The sequence below is a fragment of the Phaenicophaeus curvirostris genome, chromosome 3, assembly GCF_032191515.1.
Source record: "Phaenicophaeus curvirostris isolate KB17595 chromosome 3, BPBGC_Pcur_1.0, whole genome shotgun sequence".
Taxonomy (NCBI): domain Eukaryota; kingdom Metazoa; phylum Chordata; class Aves; order Cuculiformes; family Cuculidae; genus Phaenicophaeus; species Phaenicophaeus curvirostris.
Window position 1 is genome coordinate 70,744,094 of NC_091394.1, and position 27,282 is coordinate 70,771,375.

The 27,282-nt window shown below is 35.9% G+C and overlaps 1 protein-coding gene across 6 annotated transcripts in view; it reads left to right on the top strand.

The window, feature by feature from the left end:
• RALYL (RALY RNA binding protein like) overlaps positions 1–27,282 on the top strand; it is a 400,435-nt gene that overhangs the window by 269,068 nt on the left and 104,085 nt on the right. The window contains exon 1 of one of the 6 annotated variants that reach the window (XM_069854307.1): positions 16,842–16,986. The exons of the other annotated variants lie outside the window; for them this stretch is intronic. Coding sequence (XP_069710408.1) covers positions 16,950–16,986 — 37 coding nt within the window. The 5' untranslated portion in view covers positions 16,842–16,949. Of the gene's footprint in view, positions 1–16,841; positions 16,987–27,282 lie in introns of those variants that run through there. 6 annotated transcript variants of the gene reach the window in all.

Here is a 27,282-nt window from a genome sequence, read left to right on the forward strand (position 1 = left end):
GAGACAAGATCTTCATTAATATTAATGGACATAATATATTTTTATGAATACTACAATCATTCATAACTCAGTGCTTACCTTCAGAGCCAAATTTTTCTAAAACAATTTCCCACTGCCATTGACATAAATCCGAGGTGAAAGTATTTGGCTACACCTCATAGTCATTAAACTGCACAAGGGAATGATCCAGGTCTCAAGACTTCACCTATCTATAGCATAAGTTGTTAGGACAGTCTCTGGGATGATTTTGGCTTGAGCCAACTATGACTCACCTGGCAACACCAAAGCACGGTTTGGGAGGTAGCTTAAGCTGAGGACCATTTCAATAGGTAGTCTAGATAAAACCTTATCTTGGAATAAAAGTGTTTTGTATAGACATGCACTATTCCATGGTAGTTTGCCTTTGGTGCAAGAGAAAAGTCCTAGGTGGGTTTCACTTTCCAGTAACTTCTATGGATTTTTAATGGTTTTCAACACCAGAAACTCTTAAACACATATCACTTCCAGTGAGCAAAGTTACTCTGGGGCCTTAGGTGAGAGCTTGCCATTTGAAGTACACAAAAACAATGGCCTTTTTTTCCCAGAATTTTTCTTCCTTAATAGAATAGTGACATTAACTGCATGGGGTGGTATGCAAAAATTCCACTGAATTTGTTGCAAGACTTAGGGGAAAAAAAATTGCAAATTGAAAGCAGTGGAGACAACCTGAACTGCTTGAAGGAAAAGAAGAACTGTTCCTGGACACTGCACTAATCGTTAAGTGTCAGTCAAATGAATCTGAATTTATGCCCCTTGTGCTATGTGAGGTCTGGTCAGGTAGTTAGGGGAGAATAAGACTGTCTGCCTGCATAAATTAGGACAAAAATAATTTTGATTGTCAACTGCTTTAACAGCCACAAATCACCAGAGCATAGGTATGACCTTGTAATCTGTCCATCATGACAAGTGAAAAGGCTGACAGAGGAGCTGTTTTGTTAAGTTTATACCACCTGGGGAGTTTCTTTCCTTGGGGTCCTCGCTTCAGGCAAGGGGGTGGCCACTACAACTTTTTGTTTGAGCTCTCAGGCAATATGAAAAACAGCTACTTTACTGATCCATAGCAGCCTTAAGAGGTTTTCCCAGCTCACCTAAATCTGAATTTTTTATGGCAGCTTGTGAATTTGATGACAGAACTGCTTGGAAAAATGTCAACCATTTGCCAAAAACATATTCCCTGCATCTCCAGGAGTTAACAGAGTTTGTCAGATTAATCTAAAAATATGTACAGCCTACCCTAATTCATTCTTTCTTACTCTGAGCTATTTCTATCTTTTTTATCTCTAGAGCATGGGTAAAACTGAATGACATTTTCTTTACACATAAAATTTTTGCTTTATTCTATTTCTTTCCTTTAATTCACTGAGGCTGCAGCTCTCCATATGGTGACCAGTATAGTATTTGCAGTTTGTTTCATGTTTTCCTTTCATAACATAGTAACTACCACTGACCACAAGATGGCAAGGTTTCTTCACTTTTCTGTGATGTGAAGTTCATTTTAAGAAAAGGCAAAGGGAAGGGATGCAACAAAGTAGAAACAGGGTCACAGAAGGAAATACACATAAGGAATATGATTCCTCGTTACATCTGTATTTCCAGTGTCATGAATAAGTAAAGAAATATGATAAGTTTATTAAATGACGTCATTATATGATGATGTTTATTTTACTTACAAGAACATATGAATATTGCAAAAAAATAGTGCATGTTTATTGCTCTTAACAGTTGGTAAACTTTCTAACGTGTTCAATCAGTTGTCAGAGTAGAAATGCTAAGCCAATAATAACAGATTCTCTGAAGCTACCTGTATGTAAGATTCCACCAAAATTAATTAAGATTAATTAATTGGGAGATGGAGATTTCTTTTCAAAATGCTAACCCCATGCACAGTGCTATCATGTAGAAGGAATATTTATCTAAAAATCTGTGGCATTGCAATAAAAAGACTGGGAAGGTGATGAGGACATAGCAGAAAAAGTAAAAATAGGAAAATTATTAAAATACTTTGTAGCAGGAAAATATTTCCTCCTATTTTTCTGCACCTTTCTCGAAGATGTTCTAGGTACCTGTTGGGTTCTGGCTTTGTATGGCTAGTGTTAATTAGAAATTGTTAAGATATGAACTGGCTGCTAGAATTGATGCTATCAAAAAAAAAATGCCGAATGTTCAGATAAAACCTGGTAAAAGCAGAACTAAAGTATGTTTAAACCTTCCTGGCTTATTAAGGTAAGTATGCCGGATTTTTTCAGTATTTTAAAGAAAAGTTGGAATCATAGAATCATTTGGTTGGAAAAATAACTTTGAGATCACCAATTCCAAACATACCTGTCCACTACTAAAGCATATCCCCTAGCACCTCATCTACCCTCTTTTAAACACCTCCAGGGATGGTGACTCAATCACCTCCCTGAGCAGCTGGTTCCAGTGCCTGATAACCCATTCAGTGAAAAAAAATGTTTCCTGATGTCTAATCTGAACCACTCCTGGTTCAGTTTGAGGCCGTTTCCTCTCATCCTATCACCTGTCACTTAGAAGAGGACACCAACTCTGCTACAACCTCCTTTCAGGTAGTTATAGACAGTGATAAGGTCTACTCTCAGCCTCCTCTTCTCAAGGCTGAACAACCGCAGTTCCCTCAGCCGCTCCTGACAGGACTTGTTCTCCAGCCCCTTCACCAGCTTTTTTGCCCTTCTCTGGACTCACTCAATTTTTCTGACTTCATATGGGACAACTTCTATAATGGTCTCTCTCTCACCGTTCAGCTTATGAATATTTTTGAACTTTCTCTACTTCTGCTGTAGTCCCTTTCATGAAAATGCCTGGAATACCCCACTGAAAAGACATTCCTTGTATGTATCTTTCTCATGACCAGGTAACTGCAGAGCAAGAACATATTTTACTGACTAGAGATGCAGAACTGCTCTTTAAAGACTGGGAGGATTTTACTGTGTTGTGAAAACATGCTTTCAAAGACCTGCACTTGTTACCAACTCTGACTTTTCCACTTTCTTCCCAGCAGATATTATCTTCCATTTGAGGAAAATGTGCTTCTCAGTGTAGTTGTGATATTTCAGTTTTATTTAAGTCTGTGGACATGCTTATGTTTTCAGTTCAAAATACAACTCAGTTGTTTATTCATCTTATCATCATTAGAATACAGAATTTCCATAACACCCCAAATGCTTTCTGCCCCCCTGAGCAGGGAGTGTTCTGGGATACTAGTGTAATTGTTCTTCCCATGATTAGCATAGAAGTAACCATTATCATCAGAATCAATATGTTTCCTACAAACATCTTGCTAAATCTCTCATGTAAGCTGTAAATCTGAGCAAAATTATCTCCCACTGTTATTACTGGCTCACAGTTGTCTGAAATTCTCCACTCCAATAATCTTTTTTTTTTCCTACATTTAAATATTTCTTTCACAAGTTCTTATTTTACTGCTTCTAACACATTTTTCAGCTAAGACTTCTAAATCAAAAAGGTGTGTAAAAAGGATTAGTAATGCAAATTTTGCCTGTACTCTCTATGAGATGGGAAGAAGTGAAAGGGTTGTCTGTTTCTTGGTGTTCCTCTGAAATGATTGCATAGAAATCCGACTTCACCAGATCAATGTAAAACTGTTGAGTTGCCTCAGCATCTGAACAAAAAAAAAAAAAAGAAAAAAAAATCTTTCTTGTTTTTGTCCTAATATTTGCCAGACAACTACTCTCTGAATGTCTTTTTTTTTCCAGTAGGTGCTGTCCAGTTTCTTCATACTAGAAAATGCAATTTTTGCATTTTAAAACTTCCTACTTTCAGGTGCCACATTAAGGTGATAGACCTACTAAACCGTAGTGTCCTCAAAGCCAAGATCTTCCTTGCGTGTAAAGGGTTTTCAGACAGACAAGTACCTCAACTCAAATCCTGGAGATCAGAGAAAGCTACTGTAATGTCAAATTACAACCCTGGGGCATTATTTGAGCATATTCATTCAAATTTGTCAATCTGGTCATATTGAATCTGCAGCTGGCTACTGCAGAGAATTACTTTTTCCCTACTATAAACCTGGTATCTATTTTAGTTTATAATATAACTCCAAGATTTTCATATAGCAACTTGGGGGTTTGCTTATTTAAAAGCACTAAGTAGAATCAGAATCCTCTGAACATCTTCATTTGTTATGTATGATGACGATATAAAAAAGTAGCACTACTGAAAATCCCCACATGTCCGCAAAGAAGAGCACAAAATTTTTAAAAGGCAAGTTGAATTAATCATAGTTATAATTCTGACAAGAAATTTCAGATTACGAGTACTACCACAGGCACAAAGCACAGGGGAACTCAGTTCTAGAGGAACTTGCTTTTGGGAGATGCAATGGAAGCCTGTGTCAGAAGATGGCACTAGAGACCCAGCTGTGAGACTGAAGTTGTCCTCGGAGGGAGAATGAAGATTTAAGTTTGAAGTTTTCGTACTTTTTAAGTTCTTCTTTAAAGCAATATGTCATTGCTGAAGGTCTTTCTCTCTGCCTTGTATTGTAAACCCTTGTGGTACTGGGTCTGTCCCATCACTTGTGTACCACTGATGCAGTTTTATGGATTCTTTTCTATCAGTTAAATTCAGGCAGGCTGCAAAGCCGAACTATTTTGTCACATTTTGTGTGATGTTTGGGAAATAACAACGCTTCCTTTCACAGAATCATAGATTCAATTTGTTGGAAAAGACCTTTGAGATCATCAGTTCCAAACACACCTGTCCACTACTAAAGCATATCCCCTAGCACCTCACCTACCCTCTTTTAGACACTTCCAAGGATGGTGACTCAGCAGCTCCCTGAGCAGCTGGTTCCAGTGCCTGATAATGGTTTCAGTGAAAAAATCTTTCCTGATGTCTAATCTGAACCACTCCTGGTTCAGTTTGAGGCCGTTTCCTCTCATCCTATCACCTGTCACTTAGAAGAGGAGACCAACTCTGCTACAACCTCCTTTCAGGTAGTTATAGGCAGTGATAAGGTCTACCCTCAGCCTCCTCTTCTCAAGGCTGAACAACCCCAGTTCCCTCAGCCACTCCTGACAGGACTTGTTCCCCAGCCCCTTCACCAGCTTTTTTGCCCTTCTCTGGACTCGCTCCAGTACCTTAATGTCTTTCTCGTAGTGAGGGGCCCAAAACTGAACACAGTATTCAAGGTGTGGCCTCATGAATGCTGAGTACAGAGCCACACAAGTGTCAGAGGGAAAGATTTAGAGAGTCTGGCTTGGGTATCTGCATAACCAGCTGAAAGCCAGGTTGATTTTCTTGGAGATATTTGCTGAGATGCTGAGTTTTTGTCAATTTCTTGAGCAACTTCTAGCTCAGATCTTATCCTGCACATTGTTTAATGGCTAGAATCTCTGGGTCATTTGAATCTCTTACAGAAGCTGGATGTCCTTGCACCTTCAGGGGCTCAGAGAGGATAAGCGAAAGAAAGTAAAACGTAGGAAGGCACTAAAGGGAAGATACCACACGTATTTGAGTAGTTATATATGCAGCTGTGAACCATAATTAATTGAAATAAGCTTTCTCAAAGCAGTATGCCCTGTTGATCTGAATTTTTCAAGACCAAATGCTTTGAATAATATGGTTTTGGCAAAACTGAACTAAAACTTTGACAACAAAAATAGGTGTTCTGACTCATTCTGTCTTCTACAGAATGTGATCAGCGCTACTGCCTTTCTCTCTGGCTTATCATGTTCAACAGTTTCCCCTTGCACTCACATTATTTCTCTGATTCTCCATAGGTCTTATGCTTAAATTTTAATAACTGATACTTTACACTACTGTTATGTAGAGTTTTCTCAAGCATGCTTTTCTATTAGATTCTTTATGGATATTAAATATACACATGGAAATCCCATTCCATGCATATTTTCCAGCTTGGAGTAATTTAATGAGTAGTAGTAGTAGAAAATCAAGGAAAAATATCACAAGAGATTCAAGTTTTACATAGTGTTTCCCAGTCAAAATTCATAGGCAAGAAAGGTGAAACAGGTGAACAGTAACAGAATAATAATACATGAAAGATTTCTTTTGACAATTGTAATGATAAAAACATGACATGTATAAGAAAAGTACTAGATTTGCAACGTCAACTTGCAGAAGAAAGAACACAATTTATTATCTCTAGAAAAAGGCTAAAGGCCTTAGAACAATAAGAAGGGTACGCAGCAAACTCACTACCCTGGACTTCAAGAGAGCAGATTTTGGCCTATTCAGCAATCTGTTTGGTAGGGTACTATGGGATAAATCCCAGCAGGGGAGAGAAGCCTAAGAAAGCTTGCCAATATTCAAGGATCACCTCCTTCAAGATCAGGAGCAATGCATCCCAACAAAGAGAAAGTCAGGCAAAAATGCCACGAGGGCAACATTAACAAACAAGGAACACCTGGACAAACTTAAACACAAAAGAAAGCCTAGAGAGGGTGGAAGAGAGGGTAGGTAGCCTGGAAGGAATACAGAAAATTTGTCCAGTCAACCAGGAATCACGTTAGGAAAGCTTAAGCCAAGATAGAATTAAAACTCACCAAAAACATCAAGGACAACAAAAAAGCTTCTATAACTATGATAAAAGGAAGACTAGGGAGAATGTGGGCACTGTATGGGAGGAAAGAGAAGACCTGGTTACCCAGAATATGGAGAAGACTGAGGTACTTGAAAACTTTTTTGCCTCAGTCTTCATTGGCAAGCCAATTATCCATAGCCAATGGCCAATTGCCTACGATTTGGAGAGAAATCACCTGTCACCCTTACATTTTTTTTTGTTTGACTTACCTGAGGTTCTTATTTGCATTTTCAGAGTGTAGATGTCTCATATTCTAGATTTGAAGGCTCGCTGGAGAGCAATTAATTGCTAATCTCAGTAGGAAATTATGAATACCTTGGTGATAAGTCTCTATAATGGTGTGGAATCTGTCAATATAAAGAACATAAAATTTAAGGAAAGAGCGTTATCATTTTCATCATGACTATGTTTTGATTTAGGGTATCTTAAATTTGCAATTCATATCTCCATTTCAAATACATTTCCATTTTTCATATAAATGGTGAATCACCTTTTGAATCTTACAGCCCTTTGAATAAAGGAGTTTGTTCATTCATCCATGTAGATCTCTTTAAAAGACAAGATTAGATGGGCCTATTCCTCCTATATTCTATTAGATTCTTTGTATAAGTTATCATGCAGATGACTTAGACAAAGGAAAGAATGTTCCAAATTTAGCATAGGTTACCTCTCTGCATCTTCCAGGTTTTTTACAGATTGGAACCAAACTACATGTAGCATCAAGTCTGGAAGCGTGTTTGTGGCTTGGAAGATGCATATTTTTTGCTAAATATCATCCAGTCTGACATTTGTCTGATACAAGCAACATTGCTAACAAAAATGAAGATAATCTTTAAATTAGTAAAGTATCAATTTATTTAAACTACATAGCATTTATTGGGAGATGGTTGGGAGCTTTTTGGTTTTTAACGGTGCCTTTGCAGACAAATTCATGTATGTGTTTTAAATTGCTGTATTTTTTAATTGGTTTACAATTAAATGCTGCTGAGATTTCCAGAGAAGTGATACATTAAAATGCAATGACATTTTTGTCTAGGTGAAATGGAGCAATCTCGATATATAATAAATAGTGTTGATGATGTTTCAATAGGTGTCATATACTTTGAAATGCTAAAAAACTTTTTTTAATGATCTATAACTTTTTAAAAAAAATATCTGTATTATGAAAGAAACCCTTAAAGCTCTCTTTGTAGTTATGACACTTTCATTCTACTTTCCTTTGTAGTATTTTATTTTACTTACCATGGGATGCTCTATATTTGCTAATATCTCAAGACTGATCCTAGATCATGGTTTAAGGTTACATCATTTCATACATGCAGATACTAAAGGAACATCTAAAAACTTCTTAATGTAAATTCGGTAACCTATTTTTATGAAGGGCTGTAGTATATACTTACACATCCATTCTTGGAAATGTTGTCGCCACTGAAAATTTCAAGACTACTTCCAATAATGTGTGTTTACCAAAAAAAGAAAAGATTGGGCAGTGAAATGGCACAATTAATCATAAGTTTAGCCAGAGCTACCGTTTGCAGTTCAAATTTATCCTTCTGCTTGAAAGATTATTCTATTAAGTTCACTGAACTGGAAAATTAAATATTGTGAGCCAAATATTCAGTTAATTTAAATTAAAATAATTTTGATGATTTTCCTAAATTTATGCCGCATAACATAGAACCTCCCATATCATAGAACTCAGTCATCTATGGATGCAGGCAACTAAGTCATATAATAACCTTTATTTTACAATGGCTAAAAATTTGATTATTTTCTTCACCTTGAATCATTAATAAAAAATATTGCATTCTTGAAACTCACTGTATGTTTTCTGTACAATAACTTAAAAGAAACTTAATCCTTTTTCCCCTTCCACAAAGTCAGAGGTTTTAAAGGTCAGTAATTTGATGTTATCCAGATGAAATTCTTCTATTAATATTTGAAAGATTTGAAACATTTGAACATTTATTTGTCTGAATGAGGTCTGCTTATTAGACCTGTGTCTTGCCAGCCTCTTTAAAAATGTTAATATCTTTAAAAATTATCTTCACATGTTATGCTGCTGTCAGAACAGTGTGGAGTTTGTGATATTGTTCTGCAGGGAGGGATTTAACTGTGAAAAAATTATCAAAAATCCGCTTGCCAGGATTCTTTCTACACTGGACCCTTTCTTTCTACACTGGACCCTATATTCTGAAATAGTTTTAATTTTCCAAGGTGCCACAGAACAGATAATAAAAATCCCAGCACCTAAATGCTTCTGTGCCTACAACTTCAGGATAGAGTTTTATAAAACATCTTGCAAACCTTTGTTTCACAATTCCACACACAGTCTCTTAACTATTCAACTTGATGAGAAAGTACTTTTCCTGCTAAGTACATAAGGGGATAAAAATATTCTTTATCTCCTCTACTGAACTGACATCTTTTTAGAATTCGTTTTCCGGTCTTTGAGAGCAAACTTCGTTTTCTGGGTTTCAGTATCTCATTGAAAAGAGTTGCTATGTGCATTTTTAGCAGTTAATTCACAGTATGATCTGATAGTAGTAAAATCTCAAAGTGAAAAGTACTCTTTCCAAGTTCCTCTTACTTCTTGTGGGTTTGAAGCATTCCTAAGTAGAGAATGCATTTGATTTGGAAGGACTGTATCATGCAACAGAGTATTCAGATGCCCTTTGTTACTAAAAATGATTCTTTTATTTCTTTAAAATATTGGACTTCTAGCTATTAGCCACAGTTTTTTAAAAGCAAAATGTGTTTTAAATGTTTAATAACCTTTTCCCAAATGGGTAAACAGCATTTTTGAAGCTGTTCTTTGAAAAAGTAGAGTTTTGGGTGTTAAATATTGTGCTCTACCCATCTTGATTAAATTTTATTTGAACTTAAAACAAAACCAAAGATTATGACTTGCTATAATCATAGACAAAATATCCTGTTTCTATATTGGATACCATTGATTCAGCAATGTCTTTGATCTTATTGCAATGTTTAGAGAAGTTGCTGTATAGCTGTCATATCCTAAAAACTAAACCTATGAATTCAGCTGACTCAAAACATATATAATCCCATCATAGACATACAGCCTCATTTACATCCGGGAAAAGATGCTACCTTCCCACCCATCCTCCAGTCATAATTATGACATTAATTCAGATGTATTATTAGTTTTAATGTAAAAGCTACTTCATAGCACGTTCCCCACCCTCCTACCATATATAGACACAACTCTTCCACAAGTCTGAAAAAAAAGAACCCAAAATAGGAGCAGTTGTGAGGTTGAAGTCATGGTTGTATTTTCCAGAGAGTGAGTAGAGCCCTGTGCTTCAAAGGATGTTTCTGTATGTATGCTGATAGTGTTATATCCTTTATCATGGTCTGGTGGTGAATTGATGTCATACAGCTTTTTCCATAACTCCAAAAATCAATCATCATCTACTTTTTCTGTCTGTTCAAGGCCTTGTTCTCCCTTTCAAGACAGTCATTACACTCATTGATTATGACTAAAATTGTCTTGAGTTCTACACACTGAGAAAGAAAGATTCCATACAAAGTGAAAAGAAAATGGAACCTTTTCAGCTTTCTCTTGATTGCTGTTATAAAAGCATTAGTCTGAAATGAAAAGTTGAAACAACAGCTACTCATTGGCCATACCATAAAACATCATAAGTTTGCATTGCTGTGAGCCCTAAACTGACATTTTAAGTGCCTCATTTGTTCACAAGAGATTCTTTCTCAAGCTCTCCCTTTTCTGTTCTGTAGAATATATGAGCCAATTTTCATAACTGTGAAGGACTGAAAATGTATTTTGAACGTATGTTACTGCTGTTTCAATAAACACATTAAAACTTTAAAATAAGATCTCATGGTACAGTAGTGATGAAAGTAAATGGTTTCTTCAAAGGTTATGTCTGAAAAGCCTGTTTGAGATGTTCTAGTACTTCTGAGCCCTTAAGCGTGATCAAGATTCATGTATTTGAGGCGGATTTTTCTGATGTTCTCGGGTTATGCAAGAACGGCTTCTGTTCTGAAGGTTTGTTCCATTAAATTTAGCACGCTGAAGTGCTTTGTGTGCGATAATTGAAAGGAATGTGAAAAGGAAAACAGAATTGCATGTCACTTATCAAATTGAAATGGATATCATCTGTTTGCAGAATATGACACTGTGGGTGTATTAATAATCCCCATTAAAAACAACTAACTATATGGAAGTGGAATGATTTTGTTACTGCAGCAATATCAAGATAGATTGATAGAAAAAGCTGTCTTAAATCTTTCATGAAAACTTACCAATACTGAGTCCTTTGTTTTTCTAGAAATACTATGTATAAACATATTTTATTAAATCCAATACTGAACACTCACTAGTCTATTTAAAAACGTAATATTATTTTAATTCAGCAAAGCTGCGTTTACGCCACATCTGGTATTTGTCAACCCTTTGCTTTGCAGTAACCTATAATATCTACCAGATCTGAGGTGATGGAAACTGGTGACTGTTATAAGCATCACAAGTTATTTCAGATTTAAAGAAAAGGAAGGAAAAGTCTCTATCGCTTAATGACTTTCTGACATTTTCTCTCTAGGATTAAAAATTTACCAACTGGATAAAAACTATTACATTTCTAAATGCTAATTGTAGACTCATTAGGATTGTTTTAATGACCTAAACTAATTAAATTCTTAATGTACTACTAACTAGCACAGATAAAAATTGTTACCATAAATCTCATAGCCATTTTTCTACAATTTCGTATTAAATGAATATGTTTCCATGTACATGATTTTATTTGTGCTTTATTTAGGATAATATGTGAACTGTAGCTTTAGTATGTTGTGCAAAACATTAAAGATTATATTAATTGGAAAGATTAGTGTAAAGGGAAATAAATGGAAGCTTTTCTGGCAATAAGGTTCATAAATTGAATTAAGAAATTAATGATCAGAAAAATGCAGACCATCTCTTTATACATAATTTACATTCTGAATTATATTAATGCAAATCCTGAAGAAAGGATATTTTTTAGTGGAATCTTGGTTTATATTTGGAAAATTATTTGGGACACAAACCTTCTAACTCCTTTTAATGGAGTGTGTTTTCATCCCAAAATCAGAGAATTTTGAAACAGAATATCTCTTAACAGTGTCTCAATTTTTAAACAAGTGTTTATAAATAGTGCGAAAATAACTAAAAAATATTGTTGCTGGATGTTGACAACTTTGTCAAGATTAACTAAAAGATGATGAAGACTCCCAGCCAAACTACCACAAAATCTTGTAGTAGAAGAAATGAAAACCTGTCAGGGCTAGATAAAACCTAGCTAAAATCAAAGTAAAGTTGAGATTAAAAGGAGACAGGACTTAGAAAAAACAAAACAAAACATTTTAATTGCTCAAAACCAAAAGGAAACTAGCCAAGAATGAACTTGTAAAGAAATGATGTGTATTATGAAAGAAACAATGAGTATTATGAAAGAAACTTATCTAAGCAGGAGAAACAAACTTCTATTTTATGGAATGTGTAGAGCAAATGAAAGGAGTCAGAATGGCATTCATCTCAGATTGATTTACCATTTTCCACTTGCAAAAGCAGAAAGGAGAGTGTTTTTTATCACTGTAGAGTTTTAGTCAGAGAAAAATATCCAAATGCTTTTCTGATGCTCTTGAGGAATGGGAACACGCTGTGAACGGTGATAGAAAGAAGCCTTTAGGCTCCTACCTGAGAATGAAGATGGTTGGCTTTCTGTCATACTTCTACAATCTTGTTGCTTAGTGATATAGCCACATCTAATAAAAAGAACTTAGTCTAATGAAGGGGGCTTGACAGTGAATTCCTTAAAGGTTAAAGATAAATGCTAGTATTAGATAAATGATATTCTAGTGAAGATGTTTCATGGAAAAAAACTCCCTATAGTGAAAAAAGGACCAGTACCTTGGGGACTTTCTCCTGCTATCTAGAAAGGAATCTTTTGTGGTAAAGTGCCATTACTGTCTGATAGTTCTGAAGAAAGTTAAAACAGGTCAGCAGAAATGTAGATGATAAGCAAGACAAGAAACAGCCAAATAGTTTTCTAAAAATCAAACAGCTCCAGAAAAAACTCATTTTTTCTGCTTTCTTTTTTTTTTTCTAAATTAGTGGATGATGAAAATGCTGTGAATGTAACAAATTTCATTTTAACATGATTTTTAATGAATACTTGAAGTTCTCATGATGTCTGCAAGCTGTATATTCTTCTGGGTGTGAATGCCTGGCCATAAACTGGCTGAAGTAAAAGAAGACTGTCTAAACATTTTGACAGTCTTATTGGCTTTAGGGAAAGGAAATACTGCTGGTTTGAAAGTATTATGCTACACTATTTCTCTTCAGTTTGCATAATTTTTTAATCCACACAATGTACTGTGGATTGTGTACTAACAAATAGCGGCCACTTTGATGATATTTTAAAACAATCAGTCATATATCTTATAATTTTCTTTTTCCATGTAATTCCTTTTCATTTCCTTGATTCTCTCATTGGTCTTTATTTCTGGTCTGCTTCGGGAATGTAAGGCAGTTTTGTCATCTCTTGAAAAGCATTTATGAAACTCCTTAATTCTAACTTACACTTGTAAGCATCAGAAGTACAAGTTTCCTCTCTGTTATTCTGCTTGCCACAGCTTGTTCAGTACTGTAGTGGTGTTACAAAGGAATATGGTTTGGCCAATATTTTAAGCTCTGTCCTCATTGCACCATAAACAGAATATGTTATCACAAACCTGCCTTAATAGCTAACAGATGTTTCTTGGTAAAGTGGATTTTATTTGTCTAATATGTTTAATACCATGTTAGAAAGCTTTATTACCAGATAATTGTCCTAATTTTTTAAACAATAAAAGGTGCACGTCAAGTGTATAATTTTAACACAAGAATAATTGTAACCCAGAGTGATTATTACTTGGAAGAGGTTAAACGTTGATCTCTACACACATAATTTATTCCAAGAAAAAAAAAATCATCCTCTTAGATGCAGTATTTTCTTAGTTGTCGTTGTAAAAATAACCATAGTGGAATCTTTAGAAGGATATTATCTCAGAAGTCTCTTTGGGTGCATTGAATTAAACACTGAGAGACAGAACATACTTTAAGCCTCCTCCACCTTCTTTTTTTGACTAAGATCTTCTTATTAAAAACAAACTTGAGGATACAGCCCAGACAAAGTGTTTATTGATGAGTAATATATGACACTCAAGTCAGCACTTAACTTTGTAAAATATCTGTATTTTTTTTCTACTGCTGCTTAGGCAACAACTTGATTACTTTATTACAGTATTCAGAGAAAAATTCCTTTCTGGGACCTATAGGACTGGGAGGACAGAAAGACAAGAAGTGACATGGGATGTGTAGACATGGACATTATTAATTATTTTACAACATCAGCAATAAACTGATAAAATTCATTCCAACAGACAGTTTTAAGAATATTTTAAACTTTTGTAATCATTTAAGAAGATGAAGCTTTGTAGAAAAGTAATAAGCCTAATTTGACTACATGATTTTTGTTGCTAAGAGTTTCCATTCATTTCTTCCCACGTCACTAAACTTGCTGCATTTAACCAGGCATATGCAAGATTCTGACTTTTGTTTAAGATGCAATAGCATGGAAGTGAATTTTGAAGTCCTCTAACAGTGAAGAGTAACACAGAAACAGGAGGCTGCTGTGCCCACTCAAAGCTAGCCAGCATATTCAAGTACTTATTCTGCAATATTTTTTATGACCAGACCTAGAATGATTTATCAAACAGAGTGTATTCACGTTACTTTTAGCCAATGCATTTTACTGTACTGAGGAAATCAACGCTTCAATTCATACAAAGTAAAACCAATACAGACTGTATTTTCAAGGATCATTGATTTAAAATAAATGAATCCCTATCCTATGAAACTTCAGTTTGGTGTACTTCTCTGATTATACCATTACCAATATATTTGCATACACATAAATTGTCATAATAAAATAATGCATAAAAGAAAGGAAAAATATACATTTTGTTGTATGTACTATGTGTAATACAATATGGAGAGCTAGTAATAAATAACTAGGTTAAACACATGATAAAAATCAACAAAAAATAGCCATGATTGACAAGGAAAAGAAATTAGTTCCATACTTATGATCTAATATGGACTGAGGAAAAATATTGAGAACATTTTACCAAACCAATGAAAGAAGGAAAATTTGAAACTAAGATGTGGATCAGAGCCTTCAGTAAGAAGTAGGAATAGAGCAGGAAAAGAGAACAGGGATTGGTACACAAAGCAACAAGCCTAAAGGGAGACCATAGATCCCTGTAATCTGAGTCAGATCACAGATCTGATTCAGCTGAAAATAAACACTGGGAAACGTAAAGCAGGAAAACTAGGGAATTATCCTCCAAGCATATAAATTACTGCAAAAATACTATGTTTAATGGATATAAGCTGCATGATGATGTTTGGGTGTGTAGCTCGCAGGGTCTTTCTATACAGTACAGACATTTTGTTTGCCGCTATGTTTAGCAAGAACATAGCAAATTTTTTCATTGCTGTCACTGTTGATGTGCTTTGCAATTTCCTACCTTTCTGCTGACCTCCACAACTGAGATGGTGCTATTTTAACTGTGGCATTTTGAGACAACTGTAGTTGAAATACTAAATAAATCTAAAAAATTCATCCATTGCTTTCGCTTTCTTCAGACTACACTTTATCCTCATCTATGCTGATACAAATCCAAATGAAAACATGTGGTCAGGTTTTGACAGAGAAGGAACAGTAGATGAATTAAGCCAATATAAAGATTTCATTTAGTAGCTAGAGGTGTGCCAATGTGAGTACATATGAATACTGAACAACTGAAAGGAAAATTAAATGATGCATAAAGCTAAAAATGCTTATTTTATTTACGTGTGTATGTGTGTGTATCAAACAAACTGAGAAGGATAAAAAAAAGATGGGAAAATTATAATTTTAGGGTATGGAGTTAAAGAGAGACGTTCTTTATAATGTCTTTTTTTTTTTCATCAAGAAAATAAATGTAGGTCAATGTTTTTACATGGATGCTGCAAACTATTTCTTTCTTTGAAATGGAATTCTTTACATTCTGAAACATGAATGATCCTTAGGCACCAAAGGTAAATTTTTATAATGTAACCCAAAGATATTAGCTTTACAGTTCTTGGGTAGTTTAGAGAGTTGTTGTCAAGCTAGATATTTTAAACAGCAGTAAGACTACTGTTCTTAGTTTTCAAGATATTTCAGTCACTATACTTATTATTTTTATGTTACTACATCCTCTATCTCTAATCTTTTGACACTTCTGTATTTGTGGTATCTGTGATCAGGATCTGAAAACGTGAAGGGGATCTCAAAACATGAATTTCTTAAAAAATTAAGAAATACTTTTGTACAATTTTATTGAAGGTGGATTTACTGCTGAATGAAATGGAATTTCTACTGCTTTCCAGCTCCATAGATGGCACTGATATCTTCTTTCTTGAATGTCATCATACCTCTCATCTGCTCACACCACAAGAATTTATTCCCCCTTCCCTTGCTCCCACTACCAAGACGTCTGGATTATTTGAAATGGTGACATATATGTATGCAGTATGCTGCCACTTTTTTCACATGACCTTGTGATTCAACAGACCAGTAGGCAATGAACTAGCTATAAAAATGAACAATCAGCAGAATGTCACTTAAATACCTTTCCTCAGATTAAATCACTGAAAGATAATGCAGAAGTAAACATAGGTATGAAAAAACCCTGAATTTTATATATTATTCTTTGAATAACCTATAAATGAACTCAGGATTTCATTGATCAACATGTGTTGATTTTTTTAACAGCAATTTTTTTTGAAAATTTAGCCCAAAACATTTAATTTCCTCATATGCATAATTCTAGGACCTCTAAATGAAAAGTTAGGTTTAATTTATTTTTAGGTCATTTATGCAATTTTTGTTTTATCAGGGCTTTTTCGAGGAATCTTGATAACAGGCTATTGAATAGCACTTTAAACCACTTTGTTTAAATGATTCTATATGTTTTCTATATTTTATTAGCTAGTTTCAAATACATAGGAAAAAACATGGAAATAAATACATTTCATCTCTGAGCTCTGTAACAGAGAAAATAGTTAGAGCCAGTAGTATCTCCCCTGGATTTTAGGAGAATGGTATTACCCTGCCTTTCTCTGAGAGATTGCTGGTTACCTTCTGTCAGTGAGCAACTGTCTCACTGCAAAGCAGAAGCACGATCTCATCTCTTTTGTCTGTGTTCAAGGCAATTACTTCTTAGAAAGTGGAATTTCTTCAGAATGACTATGTACAAGAGCAAACGCAGAAACCAAAGATGTAAGTAAATTGTAAAGTTTTTTTAATGTTCTTACAAAGGAGGGGAAATAAATCTCCAGTTTAATTGTAAAGCATTTACCCTGCTCTGGTTAAATAATACCAGGAAAGCAGGAATTCTATTCCCTGGCAACTACCTCACTGTATGTGTATGTTCAGTGCATGAAGGAGCTTTAAAATAATAATAATAAAAAAAAATAGCTCACTTGTTACTATGGAAACCCTCAGTAAGTGATTGCTTTATAGTATCAACAAAGAAAGAGAGATCAAATACAAGTTCAGACCAGCATCCTTTATTCAAGTTTAATGATGGGCTAGCTATAGCCTTTGACTTGATAGGGTTGACAAGTGTTCATTTGGTGGACTTCTTTATGTGGTTCACTTTAGGGAGCCTGCAATACCAGGAGTTTAAGGGCAGTTATTTTATTTTCCTTCACCCCAACTCTCAGAATTAACTCGTTTTCTCAAACCACAGAAACTGATAAGGAAGGAAACATGCATGTGTGGCTGTTGTGTATTTAAGATACTGCAGCCTCTAAAATCCACCAGCTTCTAAATGTATGAGTTTCCAGTCAAGCACCTGTTTGACTTTTTAAATTGCTACCGCATCAGCTGGGGGAATTTCAGTGCTAAACCTGTCTCCTCCAGAACATTATGGAAGGGTGATGAAGCAAGTGAAAATGAAGTACTGTGGGTCAGGTCATGAAGTATGTGTTACTGTGAGGAAATCTAGCAAGAGGCCAAGTTATAAATGGAGAGCATGCCTGAGGCTGAAAAAAAGAGATATTGCTCTAAGAAAAATGCCATGTAGGAACTGTCTGCTTTCAAGGAGAGAGCAGGATGGGAGGTATTTCAGTTCAAAAGAAGATAAGTTCGGACTTTATTTGGACATGAGCATTGTTACTGCTCAGAATTGAAAGACTCTATACAGCTTTATCACTGGCCTCAGTTCCTGGTCTGTACAGATCTCTTTCAGTTTTTCCTGCACAAAACAAAGGAATGTGCTGCATGTAGAAAGTTTGCAGGACGGATCTCTGCTAAATTGTCTGCCACAGAAATGAATCATCTGCTTCACGTTCAAATAAAATGAATTGTCATAAATCTTGTTCCTGTAGCAGCAGTGAAAGAAAATTATTTATATACAGCCAGATTTTAATTAATTGAATTCATTTTAAAATATTAATTACTATTGCTGTTATTATGTAAACTGGGAGCTCTTTAGATAGCCAGCTGCATTCTTGCATTCTCTCCTGTTCAAGCCTATTTATAGTGTACAATAACAAAATTTGTGTCTGGGTAGCCAAGTTGTTAGGTTTTTTGTTGTAGGGACATAGTCATTCATGAAAACCACGAGACACTTCTAAGAATTATTTTGTGAAGAGAACCTGCCTTCTCCTGCTTTCACCTCCACTCCTGCTGACCCTAAGGAAAACCTGTGATTTGCCAAGAGGAAAGAAACATAATTAGAATCAAATTTGTAATAATGAGGGTGGCTGTTGCAACACTTTTTTGGTTTAAAACTGCCTCTACTTTTAAGATCCTAATCAACTAATCAATAAACTATCTCAATAAAACTGTCTCCATTATATTACATACCAGTACTGTATACATAGATGCTTCATTAGTATCTCTTAGCTAATTATCAACTGCAAAATTCTTAACAGGCAAACGAAACAATTGAAGTAATTTTGATATTGCTCCTATTCATGTAACTCAATGGATTTAATCCAACTGTTATTCTGGAACACAAGGAGTACTTGTAGCAGCTGTATTAAACAGTAGGCAAGTACTACATCTTCTGTCAACTACATTTAACACGTTCCATTTCAAACTTGAAGGTCTTTTCCTTGGCCCTTAATAAACAATAATAAAATATATTCAGTATAAAATTTCCAATACATACAGGGAACACCTTGGGGGTTTTGTCTCCTCTCTATCTCTCAATAAAACACTAATATCTGGCATAAACCAAAAGTGAGCTTTGTGGATATTTCTTATTCATTGAAGTTCTGCTTCTGGATTTGCTATATTCTGAACATTATTATAAGCATTGCTTTCCTAACCCATTTTTTTTCTCTAATGTTTGAAGAAAGTTGTAAAGACATCTTACTTAATCTTGTACTTAAATTAAAAGTACATCATATTAGAGTGGAGAATTGAAAAAATAGAGAAATGATAATATTGTCTGACATAAAATAGAAGTAATCTCCATTTCCAATTTCCACCCCAGGTAGAAAACTGTTGCTGGAGGAGTAGATGCAAAAAATGGGTCTACTCATCTGTCTGTATGAATGGGGTAAAAGTTCCCTACATAGTTTTTCAGCTGCAGCATCATACGCGAGACTTCTTAGTCCAAAACTAATTTTTTACTTTCATTGTACCCTTGGTTTTGAATCTATTCAAAATGGAACTCATATTAAGTAGGTAACACATTTTATTTATTCCATACATGGTTCTGAATAATGAGAATTTAAAATAGATATCATAGTAAACTGTGAAAATTCCATCACTAAATAAAATTCAGATTAAGGCTATTTCTGTATGAATGTTCCTATATTCCTACCCACACATGCACACACAATCTCCATGCATATATATATGTCTGCACACCCTGATCTATAATGTGCTTTATCCTTAATTCAGGATGTTATCCAGATGATAGTCTGGATTCTTGTTTCATTGCACAGACTTAAGAGCTAAGTGAGGGAAAACCATCGCAACAAATGCAGTCCTATAAACACTGAAAAAACAGTAAACACATCTTGTGAAGCTCCTCTGAAATAAAAGGTTCGAATCTTTGACTGACCTGCTTTGGGGCTACATTCAGTGAGGCGGGTGATCATAAGCCTCACAGTAAGCTGTAGTGTATATGTGGATCTTCTCCATGCAGAAGCAGTCATTCATACCTTCTGGAAATGCCATGCCTCCAAGCTACCTCTCATGAAGCTAGTAGCAGGCATCCATTTTTCACTGGTGTCTTTCTTGTAGAATTCATTGTTACAGGAGTCAAGGCAGGCTACTGCCCTTGAAGACAATAACATTGTAAAAAATTACTTACTTTTAAACCAGCTTTAAGAAATTCACATAACTATTATTTATTTATGGTTAGTGTGGAAGGCTTTGTATGAGAAGAATGAAGATGATCCTTAATGGTCCTTCAGTCTAACACTGTAAATTTGACTCAGAAGTGCAAAAGGAGAGACAGTAATGGCCAGTGTGGCAGACAGCCACGTTTCGAGGAAGGTGTCTATGATACCCTGAAGGAGATGATAGAGCAATGCCCAGGGTGCAGACACTGATGTGGGATGTCCTTGTTACAACTCTAAATGAGCAGTCAGAAAGTTAAAGCAAAGATGGAAAAAATAAGAGGGGAAAAGGACTTCTCCTTTGCTTTCTTCAGCCTCCTGTTTGTTGAGCTTTATGGTATCTTTTATGCACGCCAGCAATAGCAATCAGAGCACAACGGCAGCTGAGGCAACTAGCAGTTATTTTTGAATATTTGGAACTGATGTTAAAGTCAATGGTTATCATAAATGGAACTACAAACACTCTCCCTTTCTAAGGGGTTAATTCCAAAGCACTAATCCCAAACTCATTCACTACAATGTGAAGAATACTACCAACAATAAAATGGCCCTGAAATTATACTCTAAATGCATTAAATGACTTCTGTCATGGGTTGGCTATCAGTTCCATGTAAAGTATGTTTCCATGGCATATTGCAGTTTACTTAGCTGAAATAGTCATTGCTGGTTTTTTATGCTGACATGCTGTGAACAGCAATTTTTTTTAAAGTATCATCCAGATGTTATGAAGAATTTGCTTTTTTAAAACCAAGAGATGATTAGTTTTATTTCAGTATTTTTTAAAAGAACAGTTGAGAGGAAAAACATCATAATTCCTTCTATTCTAGTGATTTCTCTCTCCTCTTAATAGGCATGTCACATCTTTACCTGTAATTGCCAAATGTACTATTATTCTTTGCCCTCAGATCCCAACATTTTTTTGTTGAATCCAAAGTTTCCTTGCATGCAGAGTGCTGTAGAAAGTAGTATGTGCATTTATAAAAGAGTTAAATAAGAGATGAAATGTAATGCTGCAGTGTAGAATGCAGGTGGCTGTTGCAGGAGGTGATGACAGTTTTGGCTTAAACTAGAGCAGTTATTAGAGGTTTGTTATCCACAAGTGTCACCTGATGTATGTTTTCAAGTATCTTCGTCTTGCTGGAGAAAGAATAGCTTGTATACTAATAATGTCTGATGAAAAATTCTATGAAATTCCATTTTGAATGTGCGTTTTGTCCTATAAGCATTCTTTGATCTACTGCACTGCCTACTATGTTTTCTTTTAGTGGTTAAGGTCCCACTTGCCATCTTTTCATCATGGATTTGCTGTTATCATCTTTGTCTACCTATATAGATGGCATAATCACTTTCGGCCTTAAAAAATAAAGTTGGCATCTGTTGAGCCTTGCCATATTACAGTTTGGTCAGCCTATAATGACTTCCATCTCGGTTTTGCCTCCTAGGGCAATAAATAGACCCAAGCACCAAGGCTGCTGCTGCTCAGAAGAAACACAGCCTTTAATTCAGTGTGTGCTAGGAGTTAAAGTGACTGGAAAACCAAATCTCATTGGGGAAAACAAGTGTAGTTACTGACCTAGATACATATAAGAAAGCTCTTCCTCTTTCCTTGAAACATCAGAGATCCATACAACAAGGGAATATCTCTTCAGCATGATACAGAGACAGTTTTCTTTGTATAAAGCTGTCCTAGAATAGCCCCAGGATATTCCTATTGCTGCATACCTTTTGAGGAAGCAGAGTGCAGTGCAATTAGATGTATCAGTAATCAGTCTTAGGAAGAAGACAGTCATGACCTGCAGAAGTACAAATGTCATTGAATATTCACATCACATGGATAACATCATTATTAAAAAAAATATAATTGCTACTTAACTAGTCAGGGGCTTCAGGGAAAGAAGCACTCTTCTCATAGCTTTAAAGGCAATTCACTGTGACCTCAGGAGGTTGGTTTGTTTGAAATTATTCATTTCCTAAACAGTAAAACTTGAGACATATATCCCTCACTGAAGCATGCAGGGTAAATAAGCTATAATTTATTCTTTGACACTTTTTCTAGTGTCTGTGTAAACTTCTAAAGCATACAAGTTTTTTCTGCTTCTAGACTGTACAAGCAAACCAAAAGTACTGAAAGGTAATTTTTTCAAAAAGCATCTTTTGAGAGATTAATACTCTGAACAAACCATACATGCAAAACAAGATGCTCTGCACTGCTCAGTGGGAGTCTTCCTCCAGAAGAAAAGTGGAATTTTTGTCCTTGAAGAGTAAATGCTGGGAGAAAATACTAAAAGTGAGGAGGCAAGCTTGGGGAATCAAGAACTTACAGTCTATCTTGAAGAGGGTTGATAAAGAAATAAATAATACAAGTACAAATTCAGAAATTACTTCCAAAAATTGTCTGAGAGCTGAAGTCAGAACCCCTGAAATGCAGGTGGAGAACATAACAAAGAAATCCAACCAGTCATTTCAGTTTTATGGGGCAGCAAAAAAACCTTAATAATAGCTTTGGCTTCATTAAAAAGGTTACAGCTTTAATATTGGGAGTATTGCATAAGTAAGTTAGTAGAATAGTAGACAAACTACAATGCTGCAACAAAAAAGAGTAATTGGAAAGCTATGGAGATCTCATAAAAATACATCAGCTATTGTTAAAGATCATAAAAAGGGAATTATCAAAAAAGATGAACATATGTAAATCATGCAATTTGGATTATGTGATTTGAAGTGTGTTAGGGGAATTAGCAAATGAATGTGTCACACCAATGAAAGTCCAAATCTGAAAGGTCACTGAAAATTAAGAATGTATGAGAAATAGAAATGTAATATTGGTTTTCAAGCACACATAGAATTCCATTTCTCGACCCTGCTTAGGTTGGCAGCAAATGTTGCTATGTTCACCAACATTACAATCTATCATTAGTTCAACAGCACTTACTGTATGTTGGTTAATCGTCTAAAAAAAATCAAAACTTACAAGTTCTGAAGTTCTGGAACTGCACTCCAGTAGTGACTTGAGATTCAGAAATAATAGCAATAATATTTAAACATTAAATCTACTAAAGTAAAAATGAACCATAGTCTAATGCAAACTATATAGAAAGACAATTCGTGGTCTTAAATTGAGTAAACAGAAGTCCAGTGATTAGAACCTAAAGTGAGGTGACTGTAGTCTAAGTTAATATATACATTTTCTGACTATAATCTGTCATAATTTCCTGAAAGTACTTGCAATTTTCCCTCCCCATAACATAGATTTTGAATCCAGACTTCTCATCTATTTTAAAAAATCTCTTTTAAACACGTGCTATGGATTATGCATTCTATCTGATTACAATCTACTCAAATCGAATGGTATATGCATGCTGAAAAGATTATTATTGTCATAAAACCTCTAAAATCTAAAATATTCTGGAAATGTTTAAGGGATTCTGGCCTTCCTCTGCTAAAATCTCTGTACACTGCTGTAGCAGTGCCACCTACCTGTCTACTCAGAAAAAGGAGGAAAATCTCAGAGGGTTCAGAACATATGAGAACCTGTTCTCTTAAGTGAAAAATATTCTGTTGCATATTTTCATATAAAGAATCATTTTTTAAAAAAAATGTACTTGCATGAGTGAATAGGTAAGCAGTACAAGTCCTGATTTTAAACACTTTTTTTTTAATTTGCACAGCCAAACTGATTTTTTTTGTTGCCTTTCTTCTACTTTCTATGAAGAAAGAAAGCAGGAAAGATCACCTCCATCCTATCTTTAGTTACAGGTCTTAACTTCACATAAACCCTGTATCTCTGCCTCTTTCCGTAATTAAAACTATAGACAAATGAAATCCCAGTCTTTTTGATATGAACAACATTTTCTCAAAAAATCACAGAAAGTACTTATTACTAAATTCAACAAATAAAATGAAAAAAAAAACCCAAACAAAAAATGGAAGACTTCCAATAATAATAATATCCAGTAAAATACTTCCAGCATTAACCAGTGATAAAACCAGGCACAATACGTGCATATTAACACTTTCACAAAGAAAATAATTATAAGGTTTTTGAAAATATCTTTCAAGCCTCTCAAATTACTGTCCAAAATCTGATAAAATATTAAAGGAATACTTACTGGTTGTGAAGCGTCAGCCAAGACCTAATTATAAGTCCAGCATTTTTTCAACAACTTTATCTCTGAGACTCTTCAGCAGTAAATTCCAGAAATATTTCTGGACAATACTTTGGAACCATTCTCCCGCCTTCCTCCATGCGCAGCCAGAAGAGACAGAGATATCGAGTATATTAGAGTGACATTACAATGAAGAATGTGAGCACATATGACGAACATTTTAACTCCAGCTCCTATCTATGGAGCATTCAACATCACATTTTTACTTCTGAGGAGCTCACATTTTGGCCTTAAATTTCTGTTTACTTCTGTTCCACCTCATTTCTTCTGGTTTATTCGTTCATTAGTGTGTTAAAAATTCTGAAAAATAGGCTGCATTGTCAGTTTACGTTGTGGATCATGGCTGTAGGTTTTGCTGCCTATGCTGAGAGGTGGCATCTCTTCCTCATCCTCCTTTGCAGAACCCTGCAGTGATTGCTATGAACTATTAATTTTTTTCTCTCTTGAACTTCACACAAAATAAAATCTGCCTAGGGCTGTTTTTTTCCAAAATAGATAAATAAATAATAAATACATGTTGTATTATAAGACTTATAAGACTTCTTTTCCCCCTAGAGTTGGAAATTACCGTAGAAAATCATCCAGCTGCAATTCTTTAAACAGAATACCCATTATTCTTCAAATTACTCATATCTGTCCTACTAATAGTTTCCTAACAACATCCTATTGCTGATTTTGGGTCACCTCCAGGTCTGTGATAAAGCAGACTCTAGGTGTTCTAGCCTGTTTTCACTGCTTGCATTCAGATATTATTTCCTTAGGGCTCACTGAAGGTTTTGCACAGCTGTTTGCAGCATTTTGGTTTTGGTTTATTAGAATCATAGCATCATAGAATAACAAGGTTGGAAGAGACCCACCGGGTCATTGAGTCCAACCATTCCTATCAAACACTAAACCATGACCCTTAGCACCTCGTCCACCCGTGCCTTAAACACCTCCAGGGAAGGTGAATCAACCACCTCCCTGCGCAGACTGTTCCAGTGCACAATGACCCTTTCTGTGAAATTTTTTTTCCTAATGTCCAGCCTAAACCTCCCCTGGCGGAGCTTGAGGCCATTCCTTGCAGGACACATTTGCTGTCAGCACAGAACTGAAAATTAATGCCAGAAAGTCACAACATTCAGCACCTTTTTTTATTATTCTGAAAATAGTCTTTCTAATTTAAAAGCTATCTTTTTTGAAGGGAAGATTGGTTTTAAATTTACAGTCTGTTATTTAAAGAAAAAATTCAGGGAGAAAGGGCTGTTCTGGTTTTGGCAGAGATTGAGTTAATTCCTTCATAGTAGGTAGTGTGGGCCTGTGTTTTGGATTGGCACTAGAAACAGTGTTGATAATACAGGGATGTTTTAGTTATTGCTGAGGAGTGATTACACAGACTCAAGCCCCTTACAGCTTCTCACCCCACCCCACCAGCAAATAGGTGCAGGGTGTACAGGAAGTTGGGAGGAAACACAGCTGGAACAGCTGATCCCAAGTAATCAAAGGGATATTCCATGCTATATGAACGTCATACCCAGTGTATAAATCTAGGGGGAAGAAGAAGGAAGGAAGGAATTGATATTCAGAGTTCTGGTATTTTTTCCTCCCAAGTAACTGGTATGCATGATGGAATCCTGTTTTCCTGGAGATGGCTGAACACCTGCCTGCAGATGGGAAGCAGTGAATGAACTCATTGTTTTTACCATACCAACAACAAGGAATGAATAGGGAGAGAGCAAGAAAAATAAGACAATTAATACCTGGCTCCAAATCTCATGTGAGGAGCAAAACTTTGGGTTATTTGATCATGGACTGGCTTACACACCACCAAGCTTCCTTACCAGGGATGGGGCACACTTGTCCCCTAGGGATACAAAAAATCTGACCAAAAGTCTAGCAGGGCTCATTAATAGAGCTTTAAACTAGATGCGAAGGGAGAGGGGGATGAAACCAGGCGAGACAGGACTGATCTTTGAAATGGCACTCCAGTGCCTGAGCGATGGTGTGCTGGCAGGGACCTCCAGTTTGTCAGCTCAGAGTGAGTGGGGGTGAGTACATGTCATGATGGAAAAGACATAAAAGGCACTGGTGGGGTAGATAATCTAAGGACCAGTCATTTGGGAATGAAGACTATTCCCTTTATGAGAGCTGTGGGATTAACAGCCCAACTGAAGTGCATTAACACCAATGCACACAGCATGGGCAATAAACAGGAAGAAAAGGAAGCTCTTGCAGGGCAAGGAGAGTACAATGTAGTTGCCACCATGGAAGTGTGGTGGGACAACTTTTAAAACTGGAGTGCTGCTATGGTGGGATAGAAACTCTTCAGGTAGGATAGGAAAGGAAGGAGAGGTGGTGGGGTAGCTCTCTATGTTAGAGAATGCTTTGATACTCTCAAGCTCAATAATGGTGATGACAGGATTGAGTGTCTGTGGATAAAAATCAGAGGAGCCCACAAAAAGAAAGATATTGTGATAGGAGTCTGTTACAGACCACCTAGTCTAGAAGAAGCAGCTGGTGAGCTCTTCTAAAAACAACTGGGAGAAATCTCAAGATGGCTAGCTCTTGTCCTTGTGGGAGACTTCAATCTACCAGATGTCTGCTGGAACTGCAATACAGCAGAGAGGAAGCAGTCTAGGAGGTTCCCAGAGGAGGCTGAGGGGAGACCTTATTGCTCTCTACATCTACCTGAAAGGAGGTTGTGGAGAGGAGGGAGCTGGCCTTTTCTCCCAAGTGACAGGGGACAGGAAGAGGGGGAATGAACTCACGCTGCACCAGGGGAGGTTCAGACTGGATATCAGGAAAAACTTCTTCACGGAAAGAGTCATTGTGCACTGGAACAGGCTGCCAAGGGAGGTGGTTGAGTCACCATCCCTGGAGTTATTTTAAAGACAAGCAGACGAGGTGCTCAGGGACATGGTTTAGTGGCAGATAGGAATGGTTAGACTCGGTGATCCTCTGGGTGTTTTCCAACATGGTGATTCTATGATTCTATGATTAAACTGTCTTTATCTCAACCAAGGAGTTTTCTCTTTTGCCCTTCCTATTTTCTCTCCCATCCCACTGGA